Here is a 20,992-nt window from a genome sequence, read left to right on the forward strand (position 1 = left end):
GATGTGCAGCCTTTAAACCTTTAAATTAACTGGTGTGCAATATGTGTTCGTAATGTGCTGCCAACTGATACTGGGCTGCAGTCAGTGGGCTCTCTAGTGTCTCACGATAAATATTTCTGTGGATCCTGTCTCAGTGCAAACCCAACATGGCGCTTTGACTTTTTGACCGAAGCTAAGTCCTTGATACGGCAACCATCCAAGCTAACGTCGAGGCGTACCTCTCCTGCAATGTAGAGGAATTGTCATGGGCCGCGATGAAGGCACAAACGATAATTGCGGACCGGCACAGACAGTCATCTATTAAATAGCCAATGACGGCCTGGCATAACACAACAAGACTTGCACAACGGTAATCACGACAGATTGGAGAAAGGAGGGCATTGGTTGAATCACCTCCCACAGCAGTATTGTATCTCAACCCCACTGAAGCAGGGTATGCCATTGTAGAGGGAAAAGCTCTTGCTGTCACCTCGATTGGAAATGTAGGATGCTATAAGACCAAGGACTCCAAAATGGAAAAATAGCCCACTGAGGAAAGGAAATAAACTACAAAGAGACTTAATGAATAATTAACAGTAGCAACATTAAAACAATTTTTAACATATAAACTCTAAAATAGACTTATGTCAGCCTCTTCAACATAAAAACATTTGCTGCAAGTTTAAACTTTTGAAGTTCCACCAATTCAACTATCTGACTAGGAAGGCCATTCCACAACTTGGTCACAGCTGGAATAGAACTTCTAGAATACTGTGTAGAAGACTAGGTTGTTCCTGCTAGGGTGCCCCAGTCTAACCATCATAACATGCGACTGCCTACTTGTCAAACTGCTGGGCGAAGGGGACCTTAAGGATTCGATCAACACCAAGGATTTTCTCTAAACACACCTGACTTTGAAATCGTCCCACGAAGCTTTTGACATTGACTTGTAGGATGACCTTCAAGTGGTAGTAGCATGTGCAACCGTGCACGCTTTCGTACAGAATAAAATTGTATAGAATGAGGACCAAGATCTCCATCCAAGGACTTGGTGTAACAGCTATAGCCAGCCAGAGTCAGACCAGGTGATTGGCCCCAACAGAATTCACAAGACATCGCCTGCCTTCACCCCCTTCTTCAGTGTTGGTGATATACTAACCATAAGGTAGAATCTGGTAGCTTACTCTGTGGATCAAGGATACATATATCTAATCATCCTGAAATATTTAAGTTGTCAGGTAGCCACCATGGCTTCCATTCTATGCTTAGAGGGGCAGGAATAGAAGATTTTTAGCAGTGCTGTGCCCCATGCACAGTGTGCAAGAACATGGCCCTTCACCATCTCCTGAAGCAATAGTGCTCATACCCCAGGCAGAATACCACTTCCAGTGGGTCCTCTCAGGTATGTTTCAGGTTGAATGCAATGTATACATGGCATACAGGTTGGCTACACATAGCTCACTTCAACAGTGCCACACCTAACAACATAAGTAACCACCTTCGGTCCTACCTTTCACATTGGGGGACACCAGAACAAATATCGACTAACAGGACAAACTTAACCGGTGAAAAGAAGGTCTTCTTCAGGAAATGGGGATCAAGATCTATTTGTCATTAGCCCAGTACCCCTCCGTCCAACGGTAGGGAAGCAGCAGCTGTCAAATAGGCAAAGAGGCTCCTCCAAGAAAACACGTCAAAAGGAGGCGCCCTTGAGTCACTAAAGAAAGCCCTAGCAGAGACTCCAGTATCTCAACATGCCTCTTAATGGGTTAACAGCTTGCGACAGCCTGCCAACTATGTGATAGTGTTTCCAAAGCTAAAGTACACCTGTTGGTTGACAGGTACTGGAGACTCACAGGAGGCTATACGCACTCTTAAGCCCACCAGGAGACTCCTGCCCATCAAACAGGGGACCCACAAGCGTATACAGAACCAAGCTGCCGAACAGTGGGACAGGACAGGCGTAGTCTCGGAAATCAGGTCCCACCATCAATAGACAGCCAAGCTTGACAGGAGCAGTAAGCTCTCCAAGAGGAACGGACAGCACATTGGCCCCCAAGCTCACTGGTGTCCCAGCCCAGTACCCCTGTCAGCCCTACACCCTCACAGCCAGTTCAAACACTACCTTAAGGAGCCCAGTGTCGTTAGTAGCTGGTAAAGCCAAGTAGCTTAAAGAGTTTATATGACATTTGTTTTAGTTATTTCATACAATTAAGCCAATGAAGAATTTCTTTATTTTCTGTTACCTGTACTGTCTGATTTGTTAAGATCAAAGTTTATTTTTTCTGTATGTTTAAAGTATATTTATTTGACTATATTTCAACCAAAAATAAAGTTATATAATTTATTCTTTTTCTTTCGGTTATAACTATAGTAGGACATTTTCCACTTTAATTGTTACATTTAATGTGCTGCCGTCTGATACTGAGATGAAAGTTATTCTTGCTCCACTGGTTGCTTTTGCTGGGAGAGGAAGAAGGCTTGAAGTCATGGCTACTTAGATTCTAGGGCCATGACACAAACCCCTGAACAAAGACAATGGAGATTATCTATCCATCAGAATGTTTATTGACACAGGAAACTATATGCCATTTTCCAACTTGCTTTGCCAGGGCTAATCTGAGTTTGAGTGGGTCGGATAAGGAGACCCGAGGACTCGTGGAAACGTTTTGAATGGATTTAGCTCGTACGAGGTAAAGACTGTGACCTCCCTCCGAAGTCTAATTGATTCTCTTGTAGAGTCCAGGTCCGATTCAAAGTTGAACTCTAGTATCGGGGACCAAGAAGAGAGATGAACTGCTAATCTAGGTACTGAAACATTCGATATGTTGATGCTAAGGAGCTATCAGGGTCCCTCTGAATCTCAATGTCTTCCACTGACTGTTGAAGAATCGGAGAGACAGGCAAAGAGGGGAGTAAATGCGTAAAAATCTAGGATTTCCCGGAGATGTTGGAAGGCCTCTTTGAACTTTGCCGACAGTCTACAAATGAGAAAATCCTGCAAATTTCTTATCCTACCGTATGGCATACAGGTTGATTGCTGGTGAGAAATTAAGTCATTCTGCCAGGCAACGACGCAAGGACACTGTCTTCTACTCCCGAGAGTGCACCTGCTTGAAAAGGGTTTGTAACATTGAGCACGGATGGAAGCATTGTCGACTGTTATCGCTTCCAAGTGCTTTATCAACCATTTGGAAAACTGCAAAGTAAAAGCAATGCAAGAGTTCCCAGTATTTTGCACGAGAGGAGTTCTCACAACAGAGTTCGTCACGCAACTGCCAGGGTAGATCACCCCGCATTCCTGTTGTGACCCTACCCGAAGGAAAGGGGAGCTCTGTTTTGTATACAAGTAAAGCTTCAGGAACTACAAGAGCAATTGAAGGGTAAGTGGCCAAGTGGAACTGGCATTCTTGTCGATGAGGAAATTCTCTTAAGGCATTGTCTGTCAACCCAGAAAGAAGTGTATGAATAGTTAAGTTTACACGGTTGATCTGATTATTTGCCTGGAATCCCCACACCTGTTATGTTAAGGTTGTCCAAAATATTCCACTCTCTGTCTGGAAGTCCACAGATTGAGACAAGATGCAGAGAGTCTGTCTCCATGTTGAACTGAATCGCTTGGAGGAAGGTATAAAGAGGTAATTGCCAAACCCCATCAGAAAAACAAGTGCCTATTGAAAAAAGACTAGTGTGAACACATGCATGAACTCTTGAGGAATGATAGTCAGTCTGAAGCACTTGGCTTTGAATTGGTAATTGTTTTTCTCAAAGACAGAGCAGAGAAAACCTGTAAGACAGAGGGAATGAATCCGACGGTATGTGTCCAAGGCTACAGGGACGGAGTGGTCGTCATTTCTATGATAGACCATACGCAGCTAGCTGTGCCTGGTCTGAATTGCATCTGGGGAACTAAGCATGAAGACTGATGATTGGTCTCAAATTCCATTTGTAAGAGTAAACTGTAAGTCCATAAACTCCGACAGCCCTCATGCTCCCTCCATTCCTGTCATTCAGGGTTAATTTGGTAGATCAAAAGCAACCTTGGCAAGCAGGCCTGGAACATTGTGACACTCCTCATACTACCCGGCATATACTCACTAAAAGATCCTGTGGGAAGTCACTGAATTCCATGATCCTTTCTGCCTTTCTTCCTATCCTTGTAACTGGAAGGCCCAGTTGTGGGTGAAAAGGAGTTCTGTCCCAGCTCTTCCAGGGGATGAAGAATATGGAGGAGCCAAATGGACTTGTAGGTCGCTAGATTCTATCTCAGTGCTTGCTAAAGGTGTGATGGGGATCTCAGAATATCATTCTTGAAGGGACTAGCCCTCAGCGGTAGCTGATCACTGGAAGAGAAGACCTGTTTGGGCCTTCTTCCACCACTACTCACCTGATGGCATTCCTTCCATTGGAACCTCGATTCAGATTCCATGGCAGTCGACTCACTTGTCTGGACGTTGTGTCCTTGTGCTAGTCTCTTCATCCGGGTCCCTACCGTCAGCGTGGAGACTCTACTGGTTTGATCAATTGGGGAGGATGTTTGAGAAACCTAGGAATTTGGAATTTCCGTACTAGGCTGCCCTAAGGGTAGTAATCTCTGAAGTTCTCTTCCTGAAGAAAATACACAAGAGCACTTGGTTGGAAGTAATCATTATTGACAACTGCACACGCAATGTGACATCTTGGCGTTTGTACGAGTGCCAAGATCAGAATTGAGAAGTCACCCATTGTAACGTTTGGAGAGCGACCGAGAAGGAAGATCCTGGTCTGTGGGAAAACTCAAGCCATGGATTATACTCTGGAGGTGGGAAGACCTAAATCAAGGATTGATATCAGCGAGTCGGAAGATCTCGCACGATGGCGTCACCTACGTGTCTCGGGAATGTCCCAAGACAGGAGAGGGACGAAGGGTTGGATCTATGGGACATTGCTGATCCTACAAAACTATGCAGAGACATTGGCTTAAGTCTTCAGTGAATATGATAGATTGTCATGTACTTCAGTGATTACTTCCTCCTCCTTATCTGTGGTAGGAGCACTGTGAGGGAACAGGTTGAGTGAACAGGGGAACTAGTTTCCTGGTGTCTAAAAGGTGATGAACCCTTGAGGCACGAGTGTAAACTCCAATCGTTGTTCCACATCTCGTGAATCCTGAACTCGGTAACTTATTGCAAGTTTCCTGATTGCTGTACACGATCGTAAGATTCCAGACCTCGGAAAGCAATCGTAAGGTTCCCTCTTGCTGTACACGAGCATAGAGTTCTGGACCGCGGTAAATGATTGTAGAGTTCCTGATCACAGTAAACAATTGTGGTTTTCCCAGTCGCAGTAATGGCGCATGGCTGATCCCATGGAAAACGCTAAACAGGGAGAACAACCCAACCTATCTTGCTGGGAGCGAACAAAACCGGGATATTCCCCTAAAGACGAAACACAAAAGGTAAGGGAACAAAAAAACCTCAAGCTCATGCCATAATCTCGTAACCTGTACACGCAACAAGAACACTCTTAGGTTACTCTTACGTCGTGTCACGATATGAAAGAGCAAGGACGAAGCAGATGCCAGAAATTCCAAGAGCTGAAAATCACTGAAGAAGATACATGAAGTGTCCAATTGCATAGCGTCAAGCAAGTACAGTGAATACAGAAATATGATAACCAAGCGTATTCTCGGGGAAATAATTTCTAATAGTGTACTTAACAACTTGCGCTCACGAAGCTAGAATGTACAGTACTCCATATCCAACTCACATGGGTTGGTGAGCGATCTTTCTTCCCAACAGAGAAAACAAGAGCTCAAGAATTGATCTCATACCAGGCCGAGTGCTAGGAACACGTGTGCGAGTAATTGTATCGCAAACCTCTCACAGCTGGATACTCTCTTGGTACAAACCACTCATCACTGGGTATGATCCAGGTACATACCACCCCACAATTATTCAAAGATCGTCGCAGAAATGTATTTACATTGATCTGACCTGCTACAATCAGACGTCATCTTCCCCTTCAAGTGTTGTAGTAGGATTCTGTTGAGGGTACAAAGCATACAGTTGTCTGTTTCTGAAGGAACAACTTTTGGTACACATCTTTTCCCTCGCTCTCTTATAAGCTAGAGGGTTGCTGATGCTGAAACGAGAAAATAACACAAAACTAAAATAAAAAATAATGATATGCAACGCATTCAGTGAGGATGATGTAGTAAATGCTTTGATTTATAGAAATCCTTGTTTTGGATCCAATTCAGAATGTAGAGGAGAAATAAGTCCTATACTAAATAAAGATAAATGCAGCGTGTAGGACTAGTAGGACTATCCACTTCATGCTGAAATTTGATCCTGAAATTCAAAATGAAGAGGAGGATGAGGCCTTTACTCATTCTAGTGAGAGTGCACAGGTAGGCGTTGTTTAAGTGCACTTGAATCGTATACCTATAAGTATAATGTATCTTCTGTTAAGGAATGGACCAAATACATATTCTCTCCTCACGCAAAATTCGCAAGCAAACGTCCAACTGTCAAGGTTCTTGCTTTAACAGAAGACGAATGTGATCTCTCTGAGGATGAGCATAGCTTTCTAGAAGGGTGTGCATGTGAACAGTAGAGAGCCCTTGATCTGGAGATTGCACACCCGCAGTAGTATGAAGAGAGGTGACACCAAGATCCAAGGAGTGTGCGCAACATGGGGAGCACTTTAGCGAGGGGTATTTGTGATTATAAGATCGCATCCAAACAGGTGAGCATGATTGTGAACGAATAGATTATTATTATCATCATTATTAATTGCTGAGCTACAACCCTAGTTGGAAAAGCAGGATGCTATAAGCCCAGGAGCTCAAAGAGGGAAAATAGCCCAGTGAGGAAAGGAAACAAGAAAAAATTAAATATTTTAAGAGTAACATAAATATCTTCTATATAAACTATAAAAACTTTAACAAAACAAGAGGAAGAGAAATAAGATAAAAGTGTGTGCCCTAGTGTACTCTCAAGCAAGAAAACGCTAACCCAAGATAGTGGAAGACCATGATACAGAGGCTTTGGCACTACCCAAGACTAGAGAACAATGGTTTTATTTTGGAGTGTCCTCCTAGAAGAGCTGCTTACCATAGCGAAAAGTCTCTTCTACCCTTACCAAAAGAAAAGTGGCCACTGAACAATTACAATGCAGTAGTTAACCCCTCGGGTGAAGAAGAATTGTTTGCTAATCTAAGTGGTGTCAGGTGTATGAGGACATGGGAGAATATATAGAGAATAGGCAAGACTTTTTGGTGTATGTGTAGGCAAATGGAAAAAGAACCGTAACCAGATAGAAGTACTGTCTGGCCACTCAAAGGATCCCATGACTCTCTAGCGGTAGTATCTCACCATGCAAGCATGTGAATGCTTATTTGTCCAATGAATACGAGAAGCAGTGATCACTAACAAGTGAGGTGGTAATCCTGTAGTGAGGTGGCAATCCTGTAGTAAAGTGTGGCAATCCTGTAGGAGTGGGAGATTGGGAACAGATGAGAGAGCACTCTTAGGACTCCCCCTAGTAAAGTGAGAGCACATAGTAAAAAAGCTAATGCAAAGTACCTCGTAGTTTTGTCGTCTAGTTCTTTGTCCTTGGGGAAGGATTGGGCGACACTCTCCCATGAGAGAAGAAACTGTCATTCATAAATATGTAACTAATCTCGATCAATCTTAAAGAACTAATAGTCTCAAAAAGGGGAAAAGGGCAAAGTCCTTATTTCTTCTGGCTGGTTGTTTACTCAAAGTCCGATGAAAGACCGGATCCCCGTCGGCACCAAGAGACGAAGGTGCGGCAGAAGGTGAAGGAATAACGAAGTCCTCCTGTCAATAGTGCAATGACGTTTCATTCTTCAGTTACGATGATGTCGATCACACTAGCAAACATTAGCGCGGGAGTAAACAGCAATGAGAATGCTGTTGTCATGAACAAAAACTGTATATCATCAGGTTAAACAGAAACTGTCAGTCAGGCACAGTTATCGGGAAAACTGCAAAGACTTTCGTCTCCCTTATAATTCCTCGAACATAACGAGCCATTGAGCATCATGTAGAGGAAAAAAGCAAAATTTAGAATGCCCACTTGATGGCACCAGGAGTATGCCTGTACTCCCATACTCTCCAGCAGCAAGATAAAGGCTACTCAGCGTGCTGGCGGGGAGGGGGGGAGACAGGGCTTCTCCGCCACCACCCGGTAACTATCAACACCTCGTTAAAAATTCTAACAACAGAGTCTAACCCAAGACGAAGGACGAGGGTTTGCATTCATGTGGGAACAATGACATATCTGCGAGATAGGTGAGTTTGCTCTGTTGTTTATCATAATAAAACCTGCAAAATTATTCTAAATTCTTCTTCCTCACCATCTTGATTCATAGCTCCTGTACACAATCCCATCAGGAATCCTGCTGGATTTATTTCTCAACGTCTTTCCAAAGGATATACAGTATTCTTGACAGAAGTCGGCTGCAGGATGTGAGAATACAGCGGCTGTCTCATAGCATCGAACGGTATTGTGGTTGTGTCCCTAGGAATAATACGTGTACCACCACAAGATGTGAGACTTGTACAATACTGGTTCATAGTACAGTGAATGCCATTTGATAACTAATTCTCCTGAAAATAAATGCAACTGAGTAAGGGCAACCAACTTGGTTACTGGAGAGTAGCTGTGAAATCTGGCGATGAAGCATAATGCCATACAGTTACTGTATGGATACCTGGTGAAAATAACAATAATAACCAAATGCCATACAGGTACAGTAGGACGTCAGGTGAAAATAACAACAATAACCAAATGCCATACATGTGCGGCATGGTCGCCAGGTGAAAATAACAACAACGACCAATTTATTTAATTTAATTTCTATCCATACAGAAAGTATACAAAGAATACAAAACCAAATATATAAACTATATTACTCCCAACCCCCCTCATCCCACCCCCGGACATCCATCCTTCCTTCTGTCACGTAAACAACTGCCGGCATTCATAGGCTCGTCATAAAAATTATCTGCTAATTTTCGCACATATAAAAAATGTACCTCACACATTCACAGATTCACGCAAACAGACTTACACAGAGAACAGATCGTGCATCCAGCTGAGAATTAGAAGAAGAAGAAGCTTCTTCCGCATAAAAATCAAAGTATAAAAATCTTAAGAACCTAAGTGTTACTGAGCAGTCATTCAATAAAGACGTACGCGTACCATAGGCAAAATGTTTTCAATGAAGACGTATGCGTACCGTACATGAAAAGTTTGCAATGAAGGAAGATGATCGCGTACTGTACGTAAAATGTTTTCAACGAAGACTTACCTGTAGCGTACGTAAAACGTTTTCAATGAAGATGTACGCGTATTGCACATAAAAAGTACGCGTACCTTACTTAAACATTTTGTAGCGCTTAAAGAAAAAAAAGTCTATGTAAGCTGTCATTAGGAAATATAAAACTATGCAATCATAATTAACAATTACTCAGGACATCTTTAGATACAGAATATCATTATATCACAAAATAGCAGGAAAAATAAGCACTAGATCTCTTCGCCCACAGGCGACGTCACCCAACACCACCAAGATTTCTTCTCTCCCCTAAAAGCTCCCAAAGAAATGACGTCAATTCTGGTCTGAAGCTTTCCCTGGTTATCTACAATATTATTTAGCTTTTCAAATCTCATACAAATCTCTGTTAAGGTTAAGTAACCAAATACATCAACGGTTTCCAGCCTCGGTCGACTCGTAACAAACACCTTAACGTAAACGATTGATTACAACGGGACACTTGTTATATACATAACAGAATCTACATCGGCACAGTCGGCAGTCTCAGAAGAGTCGGACGCGGCTCAGTTTGGCATCGATCTCCTCGATGACGTTGTCAATGCGCTCGCTGACGCCCTTGAAGACAGATGGCTCTGGGCCGATCATTTTGATTAGTGCAGGCACCTCGGTGGACGAATAGCAGAATCTGTAATTTAATATATAAGATCAGTAATGAGAGTATTTGCTGCTTGATAATTCTCATCTTTCATTCATCTCAAAAGAGTTACCTCAAGTCAAAGGAACTTGCTCTAAATAAGGTACAGTATTTAATAAAATATTGCAAAGGTAAAAGCAAAATCTGGTCTGAAGGCAACAGATTATTCTTACAAGAATGAAGGGGAGACAATTAGATTTAGCCTTAATAATAGAGTCATGGAAGCAGACACACAAGGACCATTTGGAAGAATGGTAGAGTTACCGATGAGGCAGAAACAAAAGCTGGTGTTGAGGGAAACCAAGACGGGAGACTAATGACATCGGGACGAAATGACAGAGAAAAAAGAAGGATCTCTGTGAAGGACATGAGACAAAAGGCAGTGGAAAAAAAGGACACGAGTGAAGAAAAAGAGTCATGCAGGAAAAATATACCAGCAAAAGGCACCTGATAAAAATGGCTGTGGAAGAAAAGAACACAGGACAAGACAGTGGAAAAAAAAAGATACCAGCAAAGAATGTGAGACAACAGCGGAATAAAAGAACACTAGCGAAGGACATGAGACATGTGACAGCGGAATAAAAGAACACTATTAAAAGACACGAAAAGACAAATGCCAGTGGAAATGAAAGGACACCAGAAAACATGTAACAAAAAACAAGACATTTGTCTCTCTTGAGAAAGATAATATGTGGCACAAAAGCTGTGAGAAAAGGGTAAGTGGCAACTGTATTTAAATCTTAATTCTATCAAGGCGATTTGATCAGAAGTGGACTTTATACATCAGACTGTAGAATACTAGTCAGTTCTATGGGGACTGTAGAGTGTGTCTCTATGGGAGAGGTGTCATAATTACTGGTTCTGAAGGATTAGCAAAACAAAAAAAAGTGCATCAGAATTCTAACAATGAAACACGGCAGGGTATTTTGAATCCTGCCAATGAAACGGCCCCTTCAAAAGGTACCTGCAGAGCGCAGTCATTGTGCGCCACAAGAGTTCCTCTGGGGGATGGCTGTTGAAGAACTGCAGGATGGCCATCGGCAGTTCCGGAGTGACATCGTCAAACACGACCGTTTTCACTTCTTTCGTTCCCAGGTTGTACATGAGTGCCGTGCCGTATTCCTGCACCTGGGGGGGGGGGAACAGAATGGTCAGAAACTCAACTTTTGAATTCCTTTAGTAATTGAAATAGCGAAGTAATTCAAGACGAAAATGTGTTTCTCTTTTCACAAGACATTTTGTGCAATCTTTGTTAGGAAGTTGAACAGTCACTTTTGTCTTCTTCCGTACAGAGCAGAAATGTAAATCGAATCATCAGACTTTACTTTATGGATTCTTTTGACCAGTCACAAAGCAATCAGTTTCCCCTCTTTCATAAAATGATAACTCGGTGATAAAGAGAAATTAATACATAATTAAAAGTTAATTAAAGAATTTTGGATAATTAAATAAACGATTGAGGACAGCATATCTGTCTCCAGGAGAACGGGGTGGTTTGAGAACAAGATAAAAAGTAGACACTAGATTATGATTAAAGAAGGAGAAACAGAAATACTGATATCGCCACATACATTATTGCAAGGGTTTCGACATTTCAAATGTCATCATCAGAGCTACCTAAAGTCAAGATATAAAAAATAATACAATTTCAAATTAAAATCTACATAAAATAACTAAAGAATCATTAAAAAATACAAATACAAATTGAATAAAAGATGAGTCTCTTACGAAAAGGGGGAACAGCACATAATATAATTTAGTCCTAACCTTAATTGTAATACCTTTGCTGTCCCCCTTTTTGTAATAGACTTTCTCCTAAGAATAAGATTTCCAAGAAATGTTCCCAATTTCTCATCTAATTATTAAAGAATGTTGGATGTTTAAAACTAGGAGGAGGAGGAGAATGAGGAAAGCCATAGATAGAGGAAGAAATTAGGATATAAATTAAACAGAGCTGTAAGTGAATCTCAATTTCCACCATTTTCTAACGTCCTTAATAAGAAGGTGAAAGTGTTCTGAATAAGAACTTCTCTCTCTATCTCTAACTACCCTGGGTGGATATGAGTCTCTTACTGCCTATCATAATCGTACCTTCTTGAAAACAACGACTATTTCAATGTATCAACAGATTATTATCATTATTATTATTATTACTAGCTAAGCTACATTCCCAGTTGGAAAAGCAGGATTCTATAAGCCCAAGGGCTCCAACAGGGAGAGGAAATAAGGAACTAGATAGAATAGTGTGTCTGAGTAGCCTATACCCTCAAGCCTGAGATCTCTAACCCAAGACAGTGGAAGACCATGGTACAGAGGCTGAGCCACTACCTAAGGCTAGAGAACAATGGTTTGATTTGGGAGTGCCCTTCTCCTAAAAGATCTGCTTACCATAGCTAAAGAGTCTCTTCTACCCTTACCATGTGGAAACTAGCCACTGAACAATTACAACGACGTAGTCAAACCCTTGAGCGAAGAGCGGCCGACACTCACCTTCGAGTTGGAATGAAGAAGGGCGTTAACCGTGACCTTTGTCGTCACGCGGATGTTGCTGGTCTGCTGGCCGCCTTCCTGCGACTGATGTAGAGAAGCCACTCGGAAGGACTGAGGTGTTCAAACATGTTGCAGAACTGGAAGAGGGAATCAAGAGGTCAGCGAGACAGGACGAGTTCCGGACATGACGGAGATAAGGTATTATCATCATTATTATTATTACTAGTTAAGCTACAGCCCTAGTTGGAAACCCAGGATGCTAAAAGCCCAAGAGCTCCAACGGGGAAAATAGCCCAGTAAGGAAAGGAAATAAACTATATGAGAAGTACTGAACAATTAAAATAAAATATTTTAAGAACAGTACCAACATGTCAGCCTGTTCAACATGAAAACATTTGCTGCAAGTTTTAACTTTGGAAGTTCTACTGATTCAACTACCCAATTACGAAGATCTTTCCACAACTTGGTCACAGTTGGAATAAAACTTCTAGAATACTGTGTAGTATTGAGCCTTATTATGAAGAAGGCCTGACTATCAGAATTAACTGCATGCCTAGTATTACGAACAGGATGGTACTGTCCAGGAAGATCTGAATGTAAAGGATGGTCAGAATTATGATAAATTTTATGCAACACACACAGCGAACTAATTGAACGACGGTGCCAGATATTAATATCTAGATCATAAACAAGTGAGTCAGTGTGTTGAAATTGATAGGTAGCTCAGAGTGTCTGATTTGGTGTGAAAAAATTACGGTTAAGACATTGTGTTACGTTTCTATATTAATTTGATGTCTTTCAATGAGAGTGGCTGGTTTGGTGTAAAAATAAAACCCAAGAAATATCTGACTCAAAGAAATGAAGTTTGGTTGAAGTTTTACAGCAATATATAAATATTAAGACCTGTTTCATCTGGTAAAATTTTTAGACTTTAAAATATAAAAAAAAAAATGGTAAAATGAATCTCGATTAACTATTAAGAAGAAAAATTTCTTGCATGAAAGCAAACTTGACCAATTGAGAACTTGAAAAGACTATTTCGGTAAAAATCCCCCAACAATTGATATTAAATTTGACATAGAATCTTTTCTGCCTGTCCAAAAAATTATATAATTTAGCAGATAGAAATAACTCTATACGAAATATATAAACGTTCACGGGTGCTAACAAGGAATGAAGGGAGAAGGATAGGTAGGAGTGGTGGTGGTGGTGGTGGGGGGGGGGGGGGGCAGTAGCTGTAGTGAACCACACCTCGAAGTAATGGGAGATTTTGAGGAAGGAGAAGTCTAATTGGAAAGGGATCTCTGATAGTGGTATCACTCGCCCCAGTTTTAATACCGACACCCTTTAGGGGTGAGCGAGCTGGATATATTCCTAGCATTCCATGCAACTTTTTTCTCTGGTATATTTAGCAGTATTTATACCTTTGAAATGGTGCTTTAAGGAGCATTTAACGGAGCGACACAGGTTCCTCGCCCAGAAATAGATTTTTCCTTCGTCAAAATCCCTTTTTAATACAGTAGTTGGGGTATACGTAGCTGGTTGGGACATGCGTATACTTTCTCATGACTTGACAAATTGATTTTCTTTATGGGGATAATAATGTTGTTTATCTTGATCTGATATACAGTATGATAATATAGAGAGTTTACGATTTACGTAATATGACGAAGTCAGTTGGGAAACAAACACAGGGTCGAGACTAAGTCTTAGAGTTGATTCAAACTATCGGTCCGCTCTCGGTCCAGTCATGGTCCAGTCAAATATTATTACATGATATTAAATGGAAGCATTCACGCTGGCGCTTCGGTCCGCTCTCGCTCCAGTCTCGCTCCAGTCATGATAGAAAAAGAATCAATGTGTAAAATAACACGCTAACGTTCACTGCGCGGATACATTTCCTAGTATGACTGAACAATTATGCCTTTCAATCATATCTATAATTTTGCCAAGACACTGATCGGACCGAGAGTCTGAACACCCCAGTACCTAGACCGAACCGAGACTGGAGCGTGACCGGACCGATAGTGTGAATCAACCCTCAGGATAAGCTTAGGATACGGCAGTCTACGGCGGGGGTTTAAAGGTCGCTCATGAATGGCAGAAGCAAGGGACAGTGTTATTGCCCTATAACGCAGGAGAATGCCCTAGAGACTGACCATATATATATATGATCAGCTCCCAAGCCCCTTCTCCACCCAAGCTAGGACCAGGCAATGGCTGCTGATGACTCAACAGATAGACCTACAGGCTCCCCCAAACCCCGCAACCTTAGCTCACAAGGATGGAAAGGTTGCAGACACTAATGGCAATAGCGAGATTGAGCGGGACTCAAACCCCCAACTGGCAAACACCAGGCAGAGACGTTACCAATCAGGCCACAACAACCCTAGGGGTGTGGCACCCACGGTAAGTAAGTAGGCTCAAAGTAAATTCACCAGGAATGCTTCTTATTATCTTCAATAGGATTACTGAGCTACAGTAAAAATTTACCAGCACTTTCATCACCGACTCAGTCCCTTCCAACTAACTACAAAGGCTCCCAGTAGTTTCTTAACGTCAATAATTGTGGAAAACGTATGGAAGAGGCTAGTTAGCCGGTTCCGGTAAAATAGACAAACTTACTTTAAAGCTTATTTTGCCGGTACCGGTAAAATAGACAAACCTGCTTTTAAGCTTATTTTGTCCGTAAATATTGGAAGAGGCTATTTAGAACTGTTCAACAACTAATTTTCCTTTTTTATACATTTTCTCAACTACTTTTCAATATATTTGCTATTAACTCGTTAGATAATTTCTTGCTTAATACTTTTTTATACATCTGCCTACAACATTGCTAGGAACCTATAAAACAATAAAATATTCATATTGGTTTGAGACTGGCAAAATAAGCTTCAAAGCATGTTTGTCTATTTTACCGGACTGGCAAAATAAGCTTAAAAGTAGGTTTATCTATTTAACCGGGACCAGTTAAATAGCCTATTCGAAAACTTATAAAGTATCGCTTCTCAGAATAATCGAACCTGGGAAAGGTAAGGATTGACTGTATATATATATATGGAAATACTAATTTTTCATTCGTAGGCATATATCAAATATGGCTACTTCAGTTCATAGCATAAAGTAGCCATATGCATCCTTTACTTCATAGAAATTCCATTTTTGTAGTTATTGGCATAAGTCACATATGGTTTTTATATAGGAGATATCAATTTTAATCTTGTTGCTCTTCTTAAAATATTTTATTTTTCTTTGTTTCCTTTCCTCGCTGAGCTATTTTCCCTGTTGGAACCCCTGGGCTTATAGCATCCCACTTTTCCAACTAGGGTTGTGACTTAGCAAGTAATAACAATAATAATAAAAGGCCAAATGTGATTTTTGGGCTCAGGCCCTGTCGTCGTGATGGAAGTTCCTTTACGGTAGCTTCGTAGGGTATATATGACTACAGTGATATTCCCAGAGAATTTTACCTTAAGGTACCCAGAATTCTAACTCCTTGAGCGAATATCCCTAACTTATCCTTATAGGGATATCGCACAATATCAGAGGACGTATTCTTGACATGCCACATAGCTATCTTCACCCCGAATCGCGTTAACGCTTCAAGAGGGAAAGTGGGAAGAAAACGAAGGGGAGACGTTATTAAGGTACCTCTCCTCATTGTTTTGAATCTGTATATGACGTCATCATTGGCGCCATGTTATTCCTTATTTCGTAGCCCTATTGCTCGGTGATTTCCCCTGTACTCTCTCGCTATTTTTGGATTTATCCGTCATTACGATGCTTTCACCAGCCTCTTCTGCCTCTGGAAAGTTGAGTATTATCTTTACTTTGTATAAATGTAAGCTCTTGCCCGTTTTTGTTTGAATCAAGGTTAAATTAACGTAAACAAGAGCTGTTGCCTAACCGGAGGCGTCATGGGCGCTGTCGTTCGCTATGCACGAGTCATTTAGTTAGCCAGAACGACTTCCCTGGTTTATTAGCTTTAATAAATTTAGCTATTTAGCCTTCCTGCTAGGAATTCTTTATATCATGCCGATAGTATTCGTCCGTTTCGGCGATTTAGGTAACCAATCCTTGCTTACGCTAGGCTTCCTAGCGTAGGTGTTTGGCTATTAGTACTTTCATGCATGATATAACACTTTCCTATGCCTTAGGCATTAATTTATACATGTAAGATATTTACTGAATAATTTTCCTCTTCCAAAGATGGTATACGAGAGAGTTTCGGTGATTTAGGTAATCGATTCTCACTGCGCCTAGGCTACTAGCTTAGGGGCTTTAGTATACTTTCGTACACATCCCTGATTACTGGTTCTTCCCTGGGAGACCTAAGAACAATCCCTTTTCCCTCTGAGTTAGCCTAGGCTTAACTCTAACCTGTTTGCCATGAATAGTATTCGGGTAAAACTAGGTTAGGATGCTTCTGTCCTTGTCCTGTAACCAGAGAGACTGGTTTTCTGGATTAGGTCAATGCCTCAGAGTATTTGTCTGTGGTTGGTAGCTGTCTGGCAAGGTGAAAGGATTACCTTTGCTAGGTTAGGCAACTGACTTAGGAGGCTACGCCTCCCTAGACCACACTTGAAGGTTTCTGTGCGATATGAACCCTTCTCCACGTGGTTTAGCAGACTAGTCCTGTGCCGTTAACCCTGAGTCGAAGAATAAAATTCTTCCTTTACTTAAGGGACAACAGCACTAAAACCCTGTTCCTTGTTGTTTGGAGGGGGCAGGGAAGATGCTGCCAACCTCTTTACTGTATTAGACTACCCTAGGCTAAGAATAAATTCCTTAGTCACTTAGGATAGCCCTATACTGGAACGGATTTTTGTTAGGTGAGGTAGGACAGGCTTTACGGCCAGTTCCTTCCACACCTTATAGGACCCTCACCCCTCCCTCTCTGTCCTTTAGTGATGGCCTAGCCATCACAAACCCTTGGCCACTCCCCTTCCATTTGAACCCTCATTCTGGATAGAGGGTTGTAAGGCAGTGCCCTCTCACAATCCTTAGATCCATGCTTTCTCTCTTGCTATTGTCTAGTACCACTGGGTACTAGTCTGCCGGCTTAGAGGCCGGCAGCCGGGTGGGCTACAGACTGCTGGGTTGATAAATATTCGCCGGCTGGCATAGATTGCTATCAGCCCACGGCCGGCCGGCAGCCGACTGCACACCAACTATGCTGCTGGCTACTAAGAATAGTGGCCGGCAGCCGGGGCGCAGTCAGCTGCCGGCATATTACCTTGCCGGCCAGCACCCAACAGCCAGAGATCTGTCACCCATTATTTCCATAGGTAGTATACCTTTGCATGTTACCCAGGTACTAGCCGGCACTACAGTATATGATTATATAGTAGCCAGTATAATTGCAGTATAGGATATACTGCAAATAGAAAACTACAGTATTGATTATACAGTAGTACAAAATTCTTCCAGCATGCACTGTGCTGTCTGTACAGCCTATTGTGAGACCCTATATTATAAAGAAATTGAGTTCTTTCTTTAAATTATTTAGATTCCCTGATATTAAGACATTGGGAATTAGTGTAGTAACACTTATACATCCCTATAGGATGAGAAATTCCAAAGGTTTTCTAGCATAGAATTAACCACGGTCTTAATATTGTGGGAGGTCACAGCAATTGGCTGGGCAGGAAGCACATGTATGTGTCTTTCCTTTTTCTTTTCTAGCTTACCTATCCTAAGCTTTAAAAAAAAAAAAAAAAAAAAAAAAAATTACTATACATAGTATACAAAAATTTGTGAAATTTTCAATATATACTCATTGAACTCTCTTCTCTTTACAGGAGGATCAGCCCAAGTGCGGGAATATGTTTTGCAACGTCCGCAGTAAGAACTTCAGCAGACATGAGCTGTGCAGAAGGCATGCATGCTGTGCAGTCTCCAGGGGTGATCTGAAGTATTGGGACCCCCAGGTATGTAGTGTATATACAAACTTGGTTACTGAGGCTTTTGATAAACCTAGTTTGGCAGAATCAAGGGATGCAGCAAGGGAAAAGCTGCGTAAGTGGGTCCGCGGTTTTCAGAAGAATACCACGGGGCCTTACTTTCCAAGTGAGAAGATATGGACCTATCTTTTCCCTAGGGAATCTGCGAATGCGGTCATCCCACAGCCTCACTCAGAGATCCCTTGCGTCCAGATTCCGGTAGAGTCTGATGTCTCGGACGCATTGAAGGACATCCAACTGGATGATAATATGTCAGAAGTGTCAGAGGACACAGAAAAGGACCTTCTGGCGGAAAGCCATGAGGAGGAGTCGACTCTAGCTCCCAAGACCGAGGAGGAAGAGATCGACGAGGTGTTGGTCTCGTCGGTTCCTGCCCCAGAACCAGTTCCCTTGACATCGTCTGCCCTTCCAGCTGATTTGGGAAGGACTCTGTCTTCCATTATGGAAATGATCCAGCAAATGCAGAAGTGACGAAAAAGAGGCTGCGATGAAGCTGGAGATGCGAAGACTCACAGCATCACGCGGGCCTCAGAAGAAGCCGAATGTAAAGGACCTTCCTTTATGTTCAGACGTAAACCCGTGGCGGTATGCAAAGCATATGCCGATGACGACCGGGAAGATTGTCATCTTGGAGAAGCTGGGCTCACTGCCCATTGAAGACATGGAATTCTGGCCTAGCTCAGAATCATACCTGGACTGCTATGTCCGTTTGAAGAAGGAACCAGCCTTAAAGGAGGAAACGGAGCCAAAAGAGGTCATAGTGTTTGACCACGCCAAAGCACAGGCTTTATTGGCTAGCTCTATGAAAAAGAGGGGCTTCACGAACTCAAAAACACCAGCTTTGAGTAAGAAGCACCCCTCCTTTGTGGCCTCACCAACCAGAGCCTTCCCCTTTATGGAGAAAGGGTATAAGGCAGCCTTAAAGGCTATTGAGGCAGGGAAACTATGTCCTAAGCTAGATAAGTGTAGGCCCTTATCCCTGACTTTGCCTCTAGACCAAAAAGACTGGAAGGACGTCCACCTTACCTTCTCAGTCGGGAAGTTGGAAGCAGATATTGCCGGACGTCAGTTCGGTAAGGACCTTCCAAAGCTGTCTGAGTTTCTCTTGCGCAGGGAGCAAGAGACAAAAGAAAGACTTGCTGCATCTATGTCCCTCCAGACTACTTTGGAGACGATGGCAAGCGATCCCCAGAACTCGGAGATGTTTATGGTAGTGACCAAGGACATTTATAGTTTCATTAAAGCCAGAAGGGCTTGTAGGGAGTTCGTGTTCGCCTCGGCTGCGGTGAGACATGAACCCAGGAAGCTAATTTCGTCTAGTATCTGGGGAAAGGACCTCTTCCCGAGCGAAGTGGTCAAAGAATTAGTAGATAAGGCCACCACGGAGAACAGGAACCTTCTCCAGAAGTGGGGCTTATCGCTCAAGAGGAAGTCTTCCCCGGATGAGGGTCCCCAACCTAAGAGGAAGATGAAGAGGCCTAGGCTACCCTCTCGCCCGGCCAAACCGTACAGACAACAACAACAGCAACAGCTTCCCACGACCGCGGTGCCCCAGATGGTGGCACAACCTCCAACTACCTACCAGTTGGTACCCCAGCCAGTGGCAACGCAGTCACCAACCTTTACTCCGGCTTTTGAGAGGCAGTCAACTACCTTTCGGCCGAAAGCTAGAGGATTAGCTAGAGGCTCCTCTAGACGCCCCTCAAGAGGAAGAGGAAACAGAGGAGGACACGGTCAAGGAGGTAAGTCCTCTGGTCCACATCAGAAGTGAGATGCTCCCGGTAGGAGGGAGACTGTACTAGTTTCGGGATCGCTGGACCTTCGATCCCTGGGCCCACAGCCTGATCAAGAATGGACTGGGGTGGAGCTGGAACAATGCTCCACCATCATTCCCTCAATTCTTCCAACACTCCACCCCCGTCCTGGAAGAATATGTGCGGGAACTCTTGGAGAAAAGAGTAATACGGAGAGTAAAGTCCATCAAGTTCCAAGGAAGGCTGTTTTGTGTTCCCAAGAAGGACTCAGACAAACTCAGAGTCATTCTGTACTTGTCGCCACTCAACAAGTTCATAGTAAACTCCAAGTTCAGGATGTTAACACTTCAACACAAGGACCCTGCTGCTCAAACGGGCATACAGTGAACCCTCGTTTATCACGGTAAATAGGTTCCAAACCCGGCCGCGATAGCTGAAAATCCGCGAAGTAGGGACACCATATTTACGTATTTATTTAACATGTATATTCAGACTTTTAAAACCTTCCCTTTACGTAGTACTGTTAACAAACTACCCTTTAATGTACAGAACACCTAATGCATGTACTACAGTACCCTAAACTAAAACAGGCACAAATATTAAAATGTTAGAATATTAAAGTAGTATAAAAAAAATAAAGATTGTTACTGTACTCACCACGAAAGAAGTTGAAGAAAAACTTGAATGATGATGGTGATGAATTTGCTGCACAGTAGAAATGATGATGATGAAGCTGATGATGTCTTCTACTGTGCAGCTAATGATAGTATTTTACGTCTCTTCAGACGGAGGTGTCTTTTCCTGACCCACCTCTTCAACTTCT

The 20,992-nt window shown here is 42.4% G+C and overlaps 1 protein-coding gene across 7 annotated transcripts in view; it reads right to left on the bottom strand.

The window, feature by feature from the left end:
- Positions 1-8,915: 8,915 nt before the first annotated feature.
- LOC137633945 (uncharacterized) overlaps positions 8,916-20,992 on the bottom strand; it is a 79,684-nt gene continuing 67,607 nt past the window's right edge. For 3 of the 7 annotated variants that reach the window (XR_011042370.1, XR_011042372.1, XR_011042371.1), the window contains 3 exons: positions 12,453-12,589; positions 10,927-11,090; positions 8,916-9,953 (listed from right to left, as the gene is read on the bottom strand). Coding sequence is in view for 1 of the 7 variants with exons in the window: in XM_068366189.1 (XP_068222290.1) it covers positions 9,812-9,953; positions 10,927-11,090 (306 nt within the window). In the remaining 6 variants the exon portion in view is untranslated. The remainder of the gene's footprint in view (positions 9,954-10,926; positions 11,091-12,452; positions 12,590-20,992) is intronic. The other 4 variants (XR_011042374.1, XR_011042375.1, XM_068366189.1 and 1 more) reach the window with 2 other exon arrangements.

Source organism: Palaemon carinicauda, chromosome 43, assembly GCF_036898095.1.
Source record: "Palaemon carinicauda isolate YSFRI2023 chromosome 43, ASM3689809v2, whole genome shotgun sequence".
NCBI classification, from domain to species: Eukaryota; Metazoa; Arthropoda; class Malacostraca; order Decapoda; family Palaemonidae; genus Palaemon; species Palaemon carinicauda.